The sequence below is a fragment of the Triticum dicoccoides genome, chromosome 6B (assembly GCF_002162155.2).
Source record: "Triticum dicoccoides isolate Atlit2015 ecotype Zavitan chromosome 6B, WEW_v2.0, whole genome shotgun sequence".
NCBI lineage: Eukaryota > Viridiplantae > Streptophyta > Magnoliopsida > Poales > Poaceae > Triticum > Triticum dicoccoides.
Window position 1 is genome coordinate 692621235 of NC_041391.1, and position 16621 is coordinate 692637855.

The 16621-nt window shown below is 43.5% G+C and overlaps 1 protein-coding gene, 1 long non-coding RNA gene and 1 pseudogene across 2 annotated transcripts; 2 read left to right on the top strand and 1 right to left on the bottom strand.

The window, feature by feature from the left end:
• Nucleotides 1–4673: 4673 nt before the first annotated feature.
• On the top strand, nucleotides 4674–6853 carry LOC119321518. The gene is made up of 4 exons (XM_037595165.1): nucleotides 4674–4976; nucleotides 5618–5734; nucleotides 6105–6243; nucleotides 6683–6853. Exons 1-4 carry the CDS (start codon nucleotides 4864–4866, stop codon nucleotides 6851–6853), a joined length of 540 nt encoding a protein of 179 aa, XP_037451062.1. The 5' UTR covers nucleotides 4674–4863.
• Nucleotides 6854–7460: 607 nt separating this feature from the next.
• LOC119324791 lies at nucleotides 7461–8224 on the top strand. The gene is made up of 2 exons (XR_005157185.1): nucleotides 7461–7615; nucleotides 7693–8224. It is a non-coding gene; the product is annotated as an uncharacterized LOC119324791 (long non-coding RNA).
• Nucleotides 8225–13113: 4889 nt separating this feature from the next.
• LOC119320251 lies at nucleotides 13114–14044 on the bottom strand (annotated as a pseudogene).
• Nucleotides 14045–16621: the final 2577 nt, after the last annotated feature.

Genomic DNA, 16621 nt, shown 5'->3' on the forward strand with positions numbered 1-16621 from the left:
CCGCCCCGTCCCCTCAGCGCCACCCGCCGTCTCCCTGAACCCTAGCTCCACCGGCGTCGGGGACGACCACCTCGTCGGCCTCACCAGGCCGCAGGCCCTCAAGCCCCACGCCGTCCTCGGCCTCGCCCTCTCCGCCGGCGGCGCCCCTTCCTCCGCCCCTGCAGCGCAGCAGCAGCAGTAAACAGCCAGGTAAGATGATGATGCATTTTCATTCAGTCTTTCTATTTGTACTACTTGTTTGTTGTGAAGCTAAGATGATGATGCTATTTTCTTATATGGTGAAGATATACTCTAGTTCTCTTTGTGCTGTGTCACTCCGTTTTTCAAGCATATTTATTTGAGCCAAAGTCACTTGGAGGCCCAACGTATTTATTTGAGCCAAAGTCACTTGGAGCCAAAGTCACTTGGAGGCTGCGTACTAGTTTTTGCTGGTGTTTTTGCTGGTGAACCATACGACATTAAGTGAAATTAAGTAGAAATTATAGTAGTTTCAGTTTCACAAATCAAGTTTCAGTTTCACAACCAGCTCAACACTAGCTACATACTGCTGCCCAATACTAGCTCTTTAGAGGGTATACTGCTTTCTTTTCTTATCTTAAAACATGCTACAAGGGGCAAAGCATGGATGGTTGCCTTTCGGGTGCATCATCCCACTAACCCGGCCCGGCTGATTGCCTTTCGGGTGCGAATCAGCCACGCGACATGTTTGATCGACCGTGCCGGTCCTTGTGCTTGCTGGGTTGGATATGGATGATGACTAGATGCCAGTTGCGTGCTTCTTCTTCCGGTCTGACCTGCACCGCCATTAATTAGTGTTAACTGTACTAGTATAATCAACTTCAGAGAGTGTCACACTCAGTTCAGCATCTGGCAGACCAAGTGGCACTATCAACTTGTCTTTATCTCAATTTTTCTTGAGCACACACCTATCATGTATCATGTATGTAGTAGCAACATGCTGATGGGGAGGTGTAGTAGGATCATGACAAAATGTGCTGCTATCTTATTCCAAGATGCACATTTTCTCTCAAACTGACATGTTCTTAATATGGACTCTGTTTGATGATAGAGGTGTAGCAGGATCATGACAAAATCAGCTGTTATCTTATTCCAAGATGCACATTTCCTCTGAAACTGACTGAACTGTTCTTAATTTTGCAGGTAGAGGGCAAGATAATTTGTTGGTTGTTTGCTGTCATGTTGTTATTACTTCCATTAGGGCATCTGTTGGTTCATTAACCTTTCTAACGTCTGCATATTTCAGGTTTCCGAGGAGGTAAAGGAAGTGAAGTTCAGACAGTGCAGCAGCAGCAACACCTTCAAGGTGAGAAATATGTTCCTATTTATCTTTTTTTGCTCAAGTTCCTCGGTACATCATATAATATAGAGAAGTGCAGATCAAGTGGTGCAATCATATACATCTGCCACTTAAGTCATCCTTCCCTTTAAGCAGAGTGATGCCTTTCGATGTCACACAATAATGTTTGTTGCAAGAACATTCTACTCTTAGTGTTCGTTTGTTTAATGCATAAAAATATATAGTTTTGCTGCTGTTATGCCTGTATTCACTGCTGCTGCTGCTGTACTTGTGATGATGTTGTAGGTACCCTGAGAGGCCCTTGAGTTTGCCGGAATGTCGATTAACTTCCGTTCCGGCAAATTCGGGTACTCCATATGTCCTATTTTCAGCAAAGGTAATGCTGAAATTTTCCGTGAATTTTAGCATTACTTTGCTAAAAATAGGACATATGGGGTACTTGCGACTAATGCCTGTTATCATGCATGTTTTATGATCTGTTGTAAGGGTACTAATTGGTCTCTTCTACTGCTTATTAGAGATGGCGGGAAGCAGCCACCGCCGATCTGCGACACCGCAGTATGAGTTGGATGCTTCCGAGTTCTTCACTATCATACTTGAGGCTTCAGTATCATCCATGACGCAGGTATATAAAACGAGAGATCTCCCCTTCACCCATCTCATTATGATATCTGTTGTTTGCTACATCACTCATTGTCCCAAACTGCAGAGGCTGCCTGACAGTTTTATGAACATGCTGATGGGTGAAGATCCGCCAAATAATGTGAAGCTGCGACAGGCCGGCAGCGGGTTTCGCAGGCAGTGGGATGTGCAGTTGGTGATCAAGAAGGGCCACATGTACTTGTCTCGTGGGTAGGAGAAGTTCTACCGTGCCTACGACCTGCAGCTGGGGTACTTCCTTTTCTTCAGGTACGGTGACGACGCCAACATGCTCATCGTGAAGGTGTTCAACAAGACTGTGTCGCATGCGCTATGCTGCCGATGATGATGCCGGTACGTTCTGCCTCTTCTTATTCCTCTACATTTGGCTTTGTGTCACATAGATTGTTAACGGTCATTGTTGCATTTTGGACAGGTAATGGGAGCAGCAGCAGGGACACTGGCTACAGCCAGAGCAGCAGCGACTATGGTTGTAGCGAAAGCAGCAGCGATTCTGGCTGTAGCGAAAGCAGCAGCGATTCTGGCAGCAGCATAGACAACAAGAAGGATGATCCAGACTGGAGTGCGGGAGAAGAGGAGCAGAGTGAGGATGAGGAGCTGCAGGATGACGATGGGCATCAGGCTGAGGATGACCTAGCGCTGGTGGTGGCTGACCAAGGGCAAGAGATGATGGTGGCTGACCATGGGCAAGAGATGGAGGTGGCTGAGGATGACCTAGCGATGGTCGTGCCTGAAGGTGGCCTCGCGATGGTGGTGGTGCCTGACAATGACCACGCACCGGTGGTGGCGCCGGCGATCCCACAGCTGGGCGACATGACCACGCCAATTGTGGTAGAAGACTACATCCCACTGCCTCCACTGCCTCCACCGCCTCGCCGCTCTAGGCGCATCAGGGAGAGGAAGGAGAAGAAGGAGAAGAACAATGCATGAGAACTGAACTTTGTCAGGTATGTCAGATCTCCTATAGGTTAGCTATCCAAAATGATATATATATATATATACTTAGTTACCTATGTTATCTCTAATATGCTTAGTTTCCTATAGGTTAGCTTCAATTTTACCTAAGTTGGCTCTAATATACTAACTTAGAGCTTATATGCTTAGTTTCTTATAGGTTAGCTCCAAAATAACTTATGTTAGCACAAAATGATCAAGTTTACATAATAAGCTTATAGTCTTTTTCTTATTCTTCTTCTTTTCCAAAATGACATAGGTTAGCTTTATTTTACCTAAGTTGGCTCTAATATACTAACTAAGAGCTTATATGCTTAGTTTCCTATAGGTTAGCTTCAAAATAACTTATGTTAGCACAAAATGATCAAGTTTACATAATAAGCTTATAGTCTTTTTCTAATTCTTCTTCTTTTCCAAAATGACATAGGTTAGCTTCATTTTACCTAAGTTGGCTCTAATATACTAACTTAGAGCTTATATGCTTAGTTTCCTATAGGTTAGCTCCAAAATAACTTATGTTAGCATAAAATGATCAAGTTTACATAATAAGCTTATAGTCTTCTTCTTATTCTTCCTCTTTTCCAAAACTCTTCTTATTCTTCTTCTAGTGTTCTTCTTCTTCTAGTATTATTCTAGTCTTCTTCTTTTTCTTCTTCTAACTTCTTGTTTATCATTTTGCAGATTTGATTTAATTGACGGAAGCTTGCGTGGATGGAGTGCTTCTTTTTCATTTGTGTTTTTATTTTGTATCAATGTGAAACTTTTGTGAATTGATGGATAACGGTGTTGGATGAACAATGTGAAACTTTTGTAATATGTAACGATGGAACTACGTGTTGGCTATGTATGTATATATGATGGAACTTGTGTGTTGGTTATGTATGTATATATGATGGAACTTGTGTGTTGGCTATGATTGTTATATGGATGCTTGTTGTATATATATGTGTTGGATATCTCATAGGTGAAATAGTGACCTGAGATTAAGAAGAAAAAAATTAAAAAAATTGTTACTAATGGCGCACTACAATGTGATGCGCCATTAGTATAGAAGACACTAGTGGCGCACTGTGGGCAAAACTAATGGCGCACTGCCTGGTGCGCCATTAGTACCATATACTAATGGCGCACCAGTGGTGCGCCATTAGTAAAAAATACTAGTGGCGTGCTACTAATGGCGCACTGGTAATGCGCCATTAGTAGGCAAAACCAGTGCGCCATTAGTAGGCTTTTTCCTAGTAGTGAAAGTCTAGCTTGTTTGGAATTAGTGGGCTAGCTAGGTTCCAAGTAGAGGGATGTTTGTTTATATTGATTGGTCAGATTGACCCCAAATCTCCAGGATGGACGTGAAGGTAATCGCTTGGCTAAGGGTGTTTTATATTTCAAAGTGTTTTGTGAATCAGGGCAGAATGCAATTGCAAAAATTGGACTGCAGAGATGGTACTCACTTTTTCCATGACTGCATTTGCAGAATTAGTAATATATAGCTCTTGGGAAAGTAAAGTGCGTATACATATAATCTGAAACTGGTGTGGTTCTTTCAATCCTACCTTGTTATTGTTGAGACACACCTTAGAGCATGTTATGCAAAGAGTATTAAAATTGGTAAAGCGCAACTAGCTCATGCTTACAAAAGGATTGCAGTGTTGCTTGATTTTTGTCATACTGAATTCTGATATGGGCGAATAAAGGCTAGGTACAGAAAGAAATAATAAGTAAGAAAATTAAATTTATAATTGTTGATTACAAGCATGCATCTGTATGGATTTATGAGATTCACAAAATTTTGACTGTAGCAAAAGATATGACATAAAGAAAGCCGAGCCACTGCACATGGGGAAATAGAAGATGATCCTATATGTTTGGCTAGCCTGAGTGACACGATAAGTTCCCGAGAGCCCTGTGTCAAAACAGAGTAAGGTTGCAAAGAAATGCAAGACAAACAGCATGAAAATCTGCTAGAGAGCACTAGAGTTCCAACAACAAAGGAAACAACTGACTCACTATTTGCTTCATCAGTACAGAAATCTGTACAATGCAAATGGTAATCTCACAGAGAGCACTAGAGTTTTTTTCTTTATTTATGGCTATCCTTTATAGTAGTAATGCTAATTTGAGTCGATATATCGGTGTTCCATACCATCCTAAAAATGCGTCTCTGGTGACAGTCATAGTTCTTAATTTTCATTGGATTTCTATGTGGTTTCTGAATATTTGATGTTCTGAATATTAAGGAATTACTTAATTTCTAAAATATGTTCATATCCTATTATCATCATTGAGGGAATCAATTGGCATAATTTTAGTGTGTACGTATAGTTGATTAATATTCAAAATGTCATGCTATGTAACCATGGGGTTTAGTTTTGCATCATGCTTGCCTCTGTAGTTTTGCTTGCTTATTTGACTCGCTGTTTTGATTCAGCAGCATTGATTTTCAGATAATATAGGAGAGTGGAAGGTTCATGCTCATTTTTCTTTTTTGTATTTTTTCTTGTTCATACTTATACTATTTTTTCTTGCAAATCTGTACTATTGAAATAGAAAAATCATCTTGTGTTGTTCAGACCCATATACTTATCCTACAATATGTGAATGAATGCTTATATTGGCATCCTGCTGTAGAAAATGGTTAGCTTAGCAGCAACTATTGTGTCTTCTAATTATGTCGCCTCAAATTTGTAGGAACGCTACTGTTGCTTTCGAAATGCTATTGGATCTTATAAAGATTTTTGGACCTGTTATTCATTCAACATTGTCAGCTAGCTCACTCTTTGGAGTAGAACTTCAAGCCGAACAGAGGTATGCTCTCCAACTTTACTCGGGGAAGGGAACTGGGTGTTGCTAAGAGAACTGTTTTAAAAACTTGTGTTGCTACAAGCCACTCAGGAACTCGGTCTGAGGTGGCGAGTTGGTCGCGAACTTATGTTTTGCTTATACTGGTCCTGTCCCTCATAAGGGTGTGTATCAAGTGTTTCCCAATTTAGTTCAGGCATGTTGAGTCCATGGACAAGTATGGATTATTCTCTTTAGCTTTAGCCAATTTAGGAGACAACCGCTGTTTTCCTGCACATTTGCATATAGTTTCAGTCGCTATGATAGTAAACTTGCTCTCAACGATTCCGATCTTACAAAATGTTAGGTCTCCTTAGTTCCAAATATGGTTTTACAGGTCTAAAATTATTTCTTTGATGCGAGGTGCCATGCTGTGGATAACATGGAGATTATCAAGGCGGAGCGGCGGTGAGTATGGAGCTCATAATCATCAGTTCATCACCATGAAGCGGAAGAAATGGTATAGCTTTGCCATGGTGAGGTTCTCACCTTCTTTGCGAGTCCTTTGTTGATATGCTCGGGCTTAAGACTGCTTCTGTGGCATCAAGGGTAAGGAAAGCATGAAAAATGCTCTAGTCGTCTATTATATCTTCTATGCTTTTTTGTATGTGGCATCAGTATTTATTCAATGGTTCTGATGTTTCTGCACAAAGCTGATATGGATAGATAGCACTATATATTATTATTGGTTGCCCATAGAGTAGGTACATGTAGGTTTCCTTGGTAATGTAAAGCTGAAAATAACCAAGGTCTTCTAAAAATCAGAAACTACTATACCAGTTTTTCATGTCTCGGTGAATCTGGAACAACCTTAATAATTATTCACAATTGCATGTAGTCTTTCCTCTGCTCTCGTCCGGTCATCTCCTAGCTGTCTGTTGTGTGTCTTTTCCTGATTCGTTTGTCGTCTTGCAGCTGGACTTTGGCAGCCGCCGCTCCTCGGCAATCAACGGGAGGTACAGCCGCTGCCACCACTCCTTCGCAGCGACACAGGCCAGCGACAAGGAGGCTCGCAATGGTGGGGGACGCATGACCATCTGCCGGAGAGGAGAAAGACATACCTACCCCTTAATGATTGAAATGTAGGTCCAGGGAAAACATCTGGTTAGTCTGCTTGCTGTTCTGGACATGAATCTCACGTTTGGTTGAGTTTCAGATCTAATAGAAATTGAAACTAGCTCTTAGGATATAAATGTTCTTGTAAAGTTTCAGTTTCATGTACCTTTTGATCGATAATATTAAGGATATGCCTCTAATATCTGTTTGCCAATTTACAAATGTGTTTCCATGCTTCTCTGTCTTCATGTACTGTGGTCTTTTCTATTCACTACTCAAAAAAATTGGAGTACTATGTAGCCATTTCATTCCAGATTTTTTGCCACTTGTGTTGCTCGCACTACTAAAATATTTTAGTCTATATGGGTTTTCAGAATGGTATGGTTGTGACTGTAATCTTCATTGTTGGTCAAAGTACTTATATTATTGAATATTATGGTTCTCTATAAATATCAATTCTCATTGGGTGACTGAATTAGACTCTCGCACGAACTACCATATTATGGTTATGTACCAAAATAAAATCTTCTTTAATCTAAGCTCTAAGACTACATGAAATACCATATTTTCTCATTTGTTGGCTAGAGTAAAAAATAGGGGCATGCTCTAACAGTGGCACATTTTATTTGCAGCACTACTGTTGGGCCAATTGGTGCTAGGTGTACATTGAGATGTTTCAGAAAAATAGATCCTTGATGCTGGACATAGTGCAATGGTGAGATCCACTTATTTATGATGGCGAGGATGATTGTTGGGCTGGCATGTGGAGCTGTACTAATAAGCTATGAGAAGGTCGATGCGTGAATTATATTCTCACTATAAATAAAACACACTGAATTCTTTTGCTGACAAGATATGTCCATCGGCAGGTCCTCACATCACAACACCCGAGCAAGTTTGGCAAGGCTTGCTCGCCATGGCCTACCACATCGACGAGACGGGGCGAGCACGTGATCACCATCAGCAGGTCCTTCGTCACAACACCCGAGCGAGCGAGATGTTCAAACAAAGTTATATGATACACTGCTATTGACATATGTCGTAGATGGATGGTACATATCGTTTCTCTCCATGTTACAATTTCTGTGACCTCGACATTTGGAAGACATGTCATCCGAATCGTCTATCATAACTGAACCATTACTATCACAAGCATCTTACTTTTAGAAATTCATATGATGGTTCAGTTATCTATATTATGTGTGCCATTTGTTACCTCTGAAATATATATTATGTGTGCCCTGTCGTGTTGGTTTATTTTTGGTGCCAAAATGCTGCTGAGCATTTGGTGTAACTGATTGCACTACCCATTTAGTGGTGTCTGGGCATATGTCATGTATTGGACACAACCATGTTATCTATAAAGGCAATTTTTTCGCTTCTATGCATTAAACTGATCCATTCCCGGTAACTTTCCAAGCTCAGAGAGCCTGTTCTGACCTAGCCTTCCAAGAGCATGTTCTGACGGGATGCCTGGTTAAAAAGAAAAGAAGACCCCGTTCTAGTACGGAAAACATACATAGGACATGCCATAATTGTGTTCTGAAATTGATCAACTTGCAAGGACGACTCCAAGTAAACTGACAGATAGGGTATAAACGCAAGCGACATTCAAGTGCAGTTGCGTGCATGTGTGTGGACGTGCAATTACAGTTGTGCACAGTAGCGGCGGCAGAAAAAACCCAAGACCCAGGCAGCCTTTGGGACACTGTAGCACTGTAGCTACAATACGGCTACAGTCTACAAAGGAAATGCAACTCACGCCCCAGGCAGCAGCCCGGGCTGCCTGGGGCCTGTCTCCGCCACTGGTTGTGCATGACCAGGCGGGTGTGCGAGTGTAGCTTTGTGGGGCATGGGAAAACACAAAGTAAAAATAGGAAACATAAATAAATCAATAAAAGAAAAAGAAAAATCCACACAAATCATCGCATAAAATCAAATGATGTTGGAGTCAGATAAGACTTTGTTGATTGTGATCCGGATGAATATTAGTAGCAAATCCAGAATTTTTAGTACAAAATTGATCAAACTTTACAAATTTTAACTTAAGATAAATCTAATTTGGGATGTGAAAGCAAAAAACAACATAGGGAATAACCGTTAGAGTTTGAATCATCATCGGGACTTATCCGACACATGCAATGAACTATTACAACCGCGACTCAATGGTGACTTGCACGCTAGGAGAAGGGAGATAGAGATAGATACAAATCATAATAACTATCAACCTGCTAACAACTATATCCCTTTTTTTTGTGATGCTAACAACTCTATACACGAAGGGACAGACGCTTCCACCAAAGTTTACAAGTATTGCGTAGATGTACATAGCAACAAAAAAAAAGAGAGAAAAAATACATGTACATGCATACCATGTCTGCATGATTGGTGGCAAGCTGTCTGAGGAGTCATTTTCTATAAAACTATGACGCGCACCCTGATTTTGTTGTGAAGAATGCTTCTGACTTTTGCCGCTTGGGAAGCTGAGCGGGGACAGCTGTTCGTACAAAGTAGAATAAAAGTAGTGTCTGCTGTCTAGTGGTATTGTGCGAACTAGTACTCCAAGAGCATGTTATGATGGAGAACCCTCGTCAACAAGGAAAGAAGACGATCCCGTATATATTACACACAAAGCATATGCCAAATTGGTGTTTTGAAATGGATCAACTTGACGAGCGGATGGCGGCCGTCAGGTTACCAGAAATCATGTCGACTCCAGTTCAGGTAAAGCCATGGACCGGTGAAAAACCAAATCGGCTTGTACTAAACAATCAGATGCCATTCGGTGGCGGCTACAGCGTAAACAGTAGCTGGCCGGCGGTCTCTGTCACCGACAATACATGCGTGCTCGCGGACGAGCGAGGAGGGGGCCTTTTCTGCCTTGTCCGAAGCGCTCGCCGGCGTCTTGCCGTGAATTTACCTATTGTCCTGCTCCGGTAGGTACATCACAGCCCGTCCTGGGCGTGGATGTTATATTAACCTAGCTGCACGTACACAAGTTTGTTTTCTGCACTTTAGCTAGCTCATAAGCGTCCTGTACGCAAGTTTGTTCAAGCCAGAAACGTGCTATGTTCACGTTGCGGCTGAGTAGGAAGTAGTGTTTGTTTTACTTCTGTAATCGTGTAGAGATTGACCACGATGCGTCCGTGGGATGGCACGGGAATAACGGATCAGGGGTGATCAGTTTGTTACCAACTGAATAAAGAAAAGAGCAGCAAAGACGCAGTCGCAAAACTCAGTCTCCTCCCTGTTTTTCCTGTTCGTCAGTGTTCTTCAGAGTTGAGTCTGAATCCACCCTCGTGTGCGTGTGCTGATCTGGGCAGGTTCTGACATTTGGTATTCAGAGCGAGGTTCACGGAGGCGGAGCACGGCGGCGGAGATAGGAGGAGTTGTGGCGGCGGCGAGCAGTGATGGGCACACTTCACGGAAGAGCAGTGGCGGCGGAAAGTACACGCCGCCCGCGAAGAGGACGGGGGATGACGACACAGGCGCGGAGGTGGCGATCGTGCCGCGACATTGGTAAATATTGAATTATATACAACAACGACATTTGCAACACCAATGAAAGATGAGTGGGTCTGGTCGGCCCTATAAACCGTCTAGCGTGAACATCACACATCTTGCATAGAATGTTTGTCCAAAACAACTTTTGTGAAGGTCATTTTTGAACTACTGCCACCTATTCATTTAGGAGTGTGCACAACAATAACGACATTGGTAAATACTGTATTGAATTACATACAACAACGACATTTGCAACACCGATGGTGGTCTTCCCAAGGAGCACGTCCCCGTTGTGGACGTGGGCAAGACAGAGCAACCGTGGGAACACCGATGAAATGTGGCCACTTTTAGTTTCTTAGCAATTCCAGCTTGCAAGATACATAAAAGGCTGACTTTTGAGATGAGAACATTTGTGTGTGTACAAATGTTGAACAATCAAAACCAAACACACGCTTGTTTGCTCGTTCTTTAGAGTGGACATTTGTTCTTGTTTAGTCTATGTAGAACGAATCTTAGGAAATCTGCAAACTTATAAATTTGTTGACAAGTTGAAAATAACTAATGTAACATACACGTCAAGGAATGTGAGATAATTTATAGCATAGGTGCGGGGGCACACAGCCCCCTTTTTATTTTGGCATGCGATTTTCAATCATTCATATATTTAATTTGAACCAAAAGTCCAAATGAAATTTCATTTGCATGTTTGTGTTTCTGGTGATAAAGGCTTTCGAATGAGATCCATTTTGAATATGTTTGGATGAGTTTTTTAATTTTCATTAAGTTTCAACTACTGAAACTTGGTACGGGCGACCGAGAAAATCATGAATTTCAGATCCCACAACCGACAAAAATGTTGAACAATCGAAGCCAAACACACGCTTTGTTTGCTTGTTCTTTTAGAGTAGACTTTTGTTGTTGTTGTTTAGTCTATGTAGAACAAATCTTGGGAAATCTACCAAATTATAAATTTGTTGACAAGTTGAAAATAACTAATGTCCGGTGGAGGCTTTCTATGCCTTTCCTTCTTTGATATATGATATGCACACTTGTACATATTCGAGAGAAATAACTAATGTAACATACACGTTAAGGAATGTGAGAGGATTTGTAGTACAGCTGCGGGGCACGCAGCCCCCTTTGTCTTTTGGCATGCGATTTTCAATCATTCATATCTTTTGAACCAACCAAATTAAATTTCGTTTGCATGTTCGCGTTTCTGGTGATGAGTGCTTTCAAATGACATCCATTTTGAATAAGTTTGGATGAATTTTTAAATTTTCATTAAGTTTGAACTACTGAAACTTGGTACGGGCGACCAATAAAATCATGAATTTCAGACCCCCGCGGCCGACAAAAAAGTTTCAACTACTGAAACTTGGTGCAAAATTGTAAGTTTCAGAACATGCGACCGACAAAAATGTAAATTTCAAAAACAAAAACTTAAAAATTATTGTACCCTTGTGCGGGACCAGCGATTTTGCCGATTGCGAAGCAATAGGGTGACCAACACGGCTAGGCAGGTGCGTGCTCCTGCACCTGCATGCCCCTGCGAATTTCCGGTCAAGGAACGGATCAAAACAAAAGTGTCAGAGATGTCTGGGATGGTGAAACACTGAAGTTGACTTTTAGGAGGAACTTTGACAGTAAGATGATGGAATAATGGTACCAGCTAGCTAGTGGAGATTGCTAAAGAAATCACCTTCGATGGTGACTCTGATGCTCTGATCTGGCAACTTGAGAATAAGGGTGTCTACTCCTCTAGTTCTTTGTACCATGTGATTAACTTTAGAGGGATTCAACCCCTATTCCTGCCAGCTGTTTGGAAACTGGTAGTGCCTCCAAAGATTCATGTCTTCCTTTGGCTGTTTTCCCAAAACAAGCTGATGACTAGAGACAATCTGTGGAAAAAACATATAATTAAACCACTTGATTGTGTTTTCTGTGCTGAACAGGAAACAAACCACCATTTATTTTTTGACTGTGTAGTAGCCAGGAATATTTGGCCGTTTGTCAATCTCTTTTTCCAAAAGAATTTGGGTACAAACTTTGAAACTGTGGCCCGATTTTGGATCTCTAATAATAAGAATTTAGCTTTAAACGTAGTTAGTTCTGCTGTCCTATGGTGTTTATGGAAATATAGGAACTCTATGGTTTTTAATAACACCATTTGAGCGTCTATTAATCAGGTGTGGAGACTGATACACAGGATGCTCAAGTTTTGGGTGACTCTGACCCCAGAAGCAAGCAAAAGCCGAGTGGAGGAGTTCTTGAGTGCGTTGGTGAAGCTACTCCAGCAACCCTGGATGATCTCATGTGGCTGAAGGCTACGAACTCTGGATTGGATGTTGGTGTAAGCTGGGACAACCTCAAAATCTCTGAAGACGGCGGTTTCTCTTCTCCTGCCAAGAAGCGTGACACTGACGGCAAGACCATGGTGAACAGATCCGTGTCTACCCTCGCAATTTGTTGGTCGCCCCAAGCGGCCCTGGCACCACCACTCAAGTTTAGGAGGGAAGCGAGCGAGTTTGCGGTGTGATCTCACCCCCTGATCTGGCATGCATATGTTTTTAGCCTTCATTGTGCTTTTGTTTTTTGTCCTTTGGCTCTTAGTCGAACAGGGCTGTAATAATTGTTTAAGTCTGGATCGCTGAACTTTAGCTTTGTAGTTGTAAGACTCTGTATGGTTTCATTCTGGTTAATGAAACCGGGAAGAGGCCTTCCCGTTCTTCTAAAAAAAACATCAAGAAATGGAGGACACGTTACAAAAATGAACATACACTATGTGAATGAGAAACAATTTTGTATTATTTTAAAGAAAACAAATGGAACATACACATCAACAAATCAACTGCACGCTACAGCTCGCTTGAGTATCATTTATTCAGCAATGAACACACCGTTATTCTTCCGAAACGGATGGAGAGTTGCCAACTCCGGAGGCACCCACACTACTTAAACTTGGCCTTGACGGCGTCGATGTCTTCGGTACCGACCCGGAAGGCCTTGGCCAGCACGTCGCTAGGCACTGGCGGCGCGGCAGCGAAGAGCGTGGTGGCAATGGCTTGCGTGCCCTGGAGCTGGCTGTTGAAGCCGGCGATGACAGAGGCGGGGCCATGTCCCCTGTTTTGCTGGAAGTGCACGAGCCCACGCGGGAAGACGAACACGTCTCCGACGGTGATGGTCTTGGTGAAGAGCTTGTTGGCAGTGGTGATGAAGCCCACCTCGAGGACTCCCTCGAGGACAAAGATGATCTCGGTGGCACGCGGGTGGGTATGCGGCGGGTTCTGGCCTCCCGGGGCGTAGTCGATGCGCGCCATGGACACGCCAAGCGTGTTCACCCCTGGGAATGACTGCACGTTTGCCGCAGTGACGTTGGACCCCGCCGGGTTGTTGGTGTTGCCGGGCTTCTTGAGACCGGCGAAGAAGAAGTCGTCCGCCGTGATGTCCGCCTTGCACGGGAACCCGTTCAGCTTGATTGCTGCTCCGGTTGGTTCGGATGAATGCACCGTGTCAGCAAGAGCCAGCACACAACGAAGCTGACAAATTAGGATGAATGAATAGTTCGGCAAAATGACTCACAGGATTTCAGGTCGGCGACGCAGACGTCTTGGAGCATGTCGGGGCCGCCGGCGAGGGAGGGGCGGCGAGGGCGAGGAGGACGGCGCAGGCCGCTATGGCAGAAAGCTGAAGCCTCGCCATGATTGATTGGTCAATGCTTGCTTGCTATCACCTTGGTGCTATAGCTGTGGAGTACTTCCAGAGTGTGGATTGAGCAAACATAGGATATGGTACTTATAGGCAGGGCGAGTTGTGTATGGAACTATGGATAGCATCGCCATCTCAAGGTCAAACAGGGCAGGCTAGCTGCGACTGGTTCGGATGGGGAACGAAGCAAAGCATCCGATTCCGTTAATTTGGAGCCAATCAAATGGGGATATAGTTGTTTATGCAGGCTACCTGCTACACATGCGTCTCTGAATCAGATCAATGATCCATCAATTCGGTGGAGACAATGGACCCGAGTTTCGTGGAACTATCGTCGTCGCGGGCGGAGCTCCAGAAACAATGCACGATTGCACAGGGTGACGGGTGGCTTATCGAGCAGTTGCACATGATAATGCTTGTATCCTTTTTTTTTCCAAGAAAACTTTGGATATATTTATCAATTGTGAAGGTAGTACAAAGAACATCACAGTAAAATTTACATCCAGCTTTAGACCACCTAGCGACGTCTACAAGCATTGAAGTGAGTCAAAGGCATCCAGCTTAAGACCACCTAGCAACGTCTACAAACATTGGAGTGAGTCAAAGGCACACCGCCGTCCTTGCTACTCACTCATTGGTATCGAGCAAATATTTTTGTAGTTGGTAGTTGGGTAGTCGTTGTGCTAAGGCTCAATAGGATCAGCGCACCAGAACAATATCCACCGCCAATGAAGAGGTGTAGATCTAAAGGATCCAACCTGCAGACACACGGATGTAGACGAACGAAGACCGAATACAAGCAGATCTACTGAAGACAAACGCCGACCGGCTCCCACGAGATCGGCTGGAGAGACACCTCCACACACCCGACGCTAGAAACACCGTTGAGGCGGGGGCTAGGCGGGGAAAACTGTATTCCATCTTTATGAAGCTGCCGTCACCTCATCTTACTGAGAATGGCAGAAAAGCTAACACCTATAAACGAAACCGTCCTAAGACCGGACCGTAGGAGACTAGATGGACCGGCGAGAGGCAGGGAAAACCCTAGGTGAGGACGTTGAGTCCTACGAGCGAAGGGGTATGGGGTAAGAAGCTGAGTTTCTTTTTCTGGAGCGGCTGACAAAACAAAAGAGGTAGGTACTACGTACATACATGGACATAGCTGTCCGACTGATGGTGGCAAGCTGTCTCAGCCAGTAATCAATCACACTTGCATCAGAGAGGAGTCACATGAGACTTCTGTCTCTTCCGGGATAAAAAATTTCTGGGCTAAACCGAGCACCGAGCCACTAGCCGTATTCAAATACGGCGGACGAAGCAGGCTGCGAAGAGCGATTTATTCAAACCAATCCGATGCAATTCAGCTGCTCGGCCGTCTCTATCACCGACAATGCGCGTATCCCGCCCGTTATTACGTGCGTGCTCGCGGACGAGGGAGGAGACGCTCCCTTGCCTTGTCCGAAGCGCTCGCCGGCGTCCTGCCGCGCCATTACCTGTTGTCCCGTTCCGGTCGGTACATCTGATCCCGTCACGGCGGCATTCTAAATGGGACCGGTGCTTTGAGACTGTACGACGCAGGAGTAGGAAACATTATCTCGCCGAGCAGCCATGGCGTCTGCTGCTCCTTTTAGGTCAGTTATTAGTTGGAAAGCAGCCAAGGTAGGCCAACCCTGGCCTGGCTTGCCATGCTAAAACACCCTTAGCTAGTTACACAAGAAGACGGGTTTCCTTTCTGTTTTTGAATGTAACAAAGACATGAGTTTGGGGCTGGTTCAAACCACACAACCGGCGGTCTATTAGAAATTGCAAGCATGCAAACATAAGTAAAGAAGAAAAAGACAGAGACAAAGAAAAAGAGCTCGCAAAAATTGGACTGATAATTGCCCTAGCCACTATTTACCCCCACCTTTACTCCCACTCTACAAAACCTACCATCTTAGACTACCCACAGTGCGAGTAATTTCAGCAGTAACATCGAGTCCAACTCAGCAAATTTGCTTATGTGACAGTGAGTTAATGAGGAGAGAGGTAGTTATAGTAACTTAGGTAGTTACTGTAACATCACATGTCCCAATGCAATATGAGTCTATAACCTAATAAATGAAGCTTTGCATGTTATCACACTTATATTACTACCCACTATGAAGGTAGTAACATAGTCTAGGGATATGTGTATGTTACTCACCATTATGGCTAGTCTTAGGCACGTCAGGATCACCTCCAACTTCTTTTTTTGAGGCTAACACACGCTTGCTCTTTATTGCTCAATAATGTTTTGAGGAATACAATTGAAAGGAGGTCGCAAAAGCCATAAATGACGACCTGCAGATAAACTAAGCACATGTTTAGCGAGGCTATGTGCCTTCAGATTCGAGCTCTTCCTTCGAAAACGAAAGAGCATTCTTGGAACTCCGATGCCATAATCTTTATCTCCCGGATGATATGACGATGTTTCCTGCCAGTGCCGTCCTTTTATGTTTGACACGACACCTTTACAATCTGATGCAACAATTAATGATGCTTGTTTGTAACAGGTCAGATGATAGGGCCATGGCCTCTCGGCATGCTAAAGCTTCAAGCATAGTC

What these genes read in the sequence shown, in the direction of transcription:
- LOC119321518 (XM_037595165.1), top strand. Translation starts at nt 4,864, where the DNA reads ATGCAAGACAAACAGCATGAAAATCTGCTAGAGAGCACTAGAGTTCCA. An exon ending in GAACTTCAAGCCGAACAGAG is followed by an intron (nt 5,735 to 6,104) that starts GTATGCTCTCCA and finishes ATGGTTTTACAG; the next exon opens with GTCTAAAATTATTTCTTTGA. An exon ending in AATGGTATAGCTTTGCCATG is followed by an intron (nt 6,244 to 6,682) that starts GTGAGGTTCTCA and finishes GTCGTCTTGCAG; the next exon opens with CTGGACTTTGGCAGCCGCCG.